The sequence below is a fragment of the Gavialis gangeticus genome, unplaced genomic scaffold (assembly GCF_001723915.1).
Source record: "Gavialis gangeticus isolate Ggan-Ray unplaced genomic scaffold, GavGan_comp1, whole genome shotgun sequence".
Classification (NCBI taxonomy): Eukaryota; Metazoa; Chordata; order Crocodylia; family Gavialidae; genus Gavialis; species Gavialis gangeticus.
In genome coordinates this window covers 191,753,950-191,757,067 of record NW_017729032.1, presented here as the reverse complement: position 1 = coordinate 191,757,067, position 3,118 = coordinate 191,753,950, and the positions used below count along the sequence as shown (strand labels likewise).

Here is a 3,118-nt window from a genome sequence, read left to right as displayed (position 1 = left end):
ACAGATGCATCTCGAGCAGGTCCAAGGAGATGATCCTCCCCCTCTATGCGACACTGGTCAGGCCGCAGTTGGAGTACTGCATCCAATTCTGGGCGCCTCACTTCAGGAGGGATGTGGACAACATGGAGAGAGTCCAGAGGAGGGCCACTTGCATGATCAGGGGGCAGCAGGCAGGCCCTACGAGGAGAGGCTACGGGACCTGAACCTATTCAGCCTCCACAAGAGAAGGGGGGATCTAGTGAGGAGGGATCTAGTGGCCTGTTACAAACTAGTCAGAGGGGACCAGCAGGCATTGGGGGAGTCCCTGTTCCCCCAAACACTACCAGGAGTGCCCAGGAATAACGGTCACAAGCTGGCAGAAGGTAGGTTTAGGCTAGATATCAGGAGGCGCTACTTCATGTTCAGGGCGGCTAGGATCTGGAACCAACTTCCAAGAGAAGTGGTACTGGCCCCTACCCTGGGGGTCTCTAAGAGGAAGCTAGATGAACAGCTTGCTGGGGTCGCTTGACCCCAGCACTCTTTCCTGCCATGGCAGGGGGTCAGACTTGATGATCTGCTCAGGTCCCTTCCGACCCTACTAACTATGAAACTATGAAATTTTCAATTTTGTCATTTGCTTCCGATATGTCCTGTATTCAAAGATAAACCATGTCATCAAAATTTATGTATGGCTAGGTAGATGAAATGACTTCAACACACATGACCTAAATAAATAAAAAAAGGTCTTTTTAACAAAACCAAAGAGGCATTGGGAGAAAATATAATTACCTGTTACTGTTAATTCTGTAGTTCTTCTGACAACAAAGATTCCATATTTTAACTCACAAGTATAATTTCCAATGTCATCTTCTCTAACCTCCCGAATAACCAGAGTGTCCTTTCTGAATACAATACTTGGTCTCCACGTTTTTGTTTTGCATTCCTGTTCAAAGACAGTATAATACTTCAGTTACTAAGTCCTTTAAGTATAAGTTGATGATTGTCAGTGTTGCCCACTCAAGAAGCCTAGGAAAGGTCTTAGCATAAAGCCTGAGATCAGTGACTGCACATTATACTGAGCCTCCTCAAAATCAAATTTTGATTCAGATAGAATACAAAAGTCTTTGGAATTCCACATTAATGATTGACAGTATAGCTGCCAAGAGCCCAGAGGAAGTCAGGAAATGTATTCCCATAGTGACAGTGCTTTGAAGTAGTAGTGTGAAGAACTTCTTTCCTTCCTATATATTTAATATTGCCTGAGGTGGGACTATTACATAACCAGAAAACTCCAGTCTATGGACTGGAATTGCTGTACAGCAATAATTAAGTCAAATGAAAGGCAGCAAAGGTCAGCAAAATAGAAAGAGAAGCAGGTAAGTTGTGTCTCCATGCTTGAAAGCATTTTCAAATCTGATTTGAAAGGTTTCATTTATCCATGCTCTTACTATAGATGAAATCACATTTTCCAGTATCTAAATGCATATTATTTGTTAAAAGTATAATGTTTCATAATTTTGAAGTTGCATAGATGCAATTGTATCTGTTGCATTCATGCTGAAATTAATTCTTATTTTCATAGTTTAATACGTGGACTCTTATAAAATCCTGTGACTATCTAGGCTGAACTTTGGCACACACCAAAAAAGTATAACCAGATCATATTTTTCCTTCATGTACAACAGTGATGAATATATTAGCCATGTAACTGCAGTTTTTGCTCATTTATACAGTTTGGGATTCAGCATACCCTGCATCAGTCTACTGAGCATGCTCCATAGGCTACATTCAGGCTGGTAAGCTGCCTGGGGAGAAACAGAATTGTCCAGGCATGTGTATAATGTGAGGCAAGGTGTGAAATGTTAACTGGAGAAAAACCATGATTAGCAGGTATGAGAAAGACTCTCCCATCTCCTAGCCCAGTAACCTAGTAGTGAGGAGAATTACTCAGGTAGTAGAAAATCCAAATTCTAGGTCACTCTTACCCAAAACTCTAAAAACACCACACCACAGGCTAGGTATTCTCTAGAGTCCTGTCCTGACCTCTCTTTTTGAAGCTGGGCACTCAGGAGGGGAGGTGTGTGGCTTAATGAGACAAATGCTGCCCTGTAAGGAGGAGGTCCTAAGGTTCCAGTTGGGGCCCCTTCTACCAGTGGGTATCCCAGTACTTATACCCATTTTATCTGATGAATATTAAACACAAGATGCATTGGCCTGGCTTCAAGAGGGGAGAGGGGAAGATATCTCACATCAAATAATTTAAGTACAAAATTAAATGGATTCATGCTTTTAAAGTATTTTTGTAGGGTTTTTGGGTCTTCCAAACACACTAATCTTTTGATTCAATGTTTTCATTATTTAAAAGGGAGATTCACGCTTCTTCAAGGCTTCAAGGGCATCCTGCTTCCCATCAGAAATGTAGTCTTGCACTCTATGTTTACAAGTAGCTATAAATCTTGATTTTTTAAAATTATTATTATTAGAATGCAGAGCAGTTTAAACATAGACTAATTTCAGATTTACCCAGGAGGACAGAACTATTCTGCTTGCCAATGAAATATGTGTATTAAGGAATTGAGCCTAGAAAGTGCTGAAAGGTGCTGCTGAGCATGTTTCCAACTACAATCCATAGAAACTACATTGAGCAGATTGCAGGCTGTAACACGTATCAATAAAAACTAGGTTGTGATCTCCAGAAATAACCCTCCAGAAAATTAATGCCAAACACTAAAATAAAATAATCAACAAATCCTTGAGAACACCAGATATTTTACGTGAAATGCAACACTCAACAACTGAGGCATTGGTACATTTACCTTTTCTTGCTGGTGTTGCCTGAACAAGAGTCAAACTCTGATTAGTATGTTTTTCACTTGTATTTCACTGTAAAAATTAGGAAAATGTAGAATTCTTGATGAACATTAGGTGGCACAACCTGAATTTTCCACTTGGGTATTAACATGCATGGCTTCTTCTTTAGTATTTTCAATATATTTTTGAGTGAATTTTACATCTGGGAAGTGGGGGTTCCAGTAGCACAAGCTGGAATATGGCATAGTATAAGCAATTGCTCCATGTGCTTTTCTACACAGCCTTACTGATGCATATCACACCGAGCCAGACTGGCAACACTTTTTTT

General features: G+C 40.5%; 1 protein-coding gene across 3 annotated transcripts in view; it reads right to left on the bottom strand.

Annotated features, from left to right (window-relative positions):
- Positions 1-3,118, bottom strand: part of IL1RAPL1 (interleukin 1 receptor accessory protein like 1) — a 1,649,761-nt gene that overhangs the window by 627,078 nt on the left and 1,019,565 nt on the right. For all 3 annotated transcript variants that reach the window (XM_019524638.1, XM_019524639.1, XM_019524640.1), the window contains one exon: positions 769-922. In XM_019524638.1, coding sequence (XP_019380183.1) covers positions 769-922 — 154 coding nt within the window. The remainder of the gene's footprint in view (positions 1-768; positions 923-3,118) is intronic.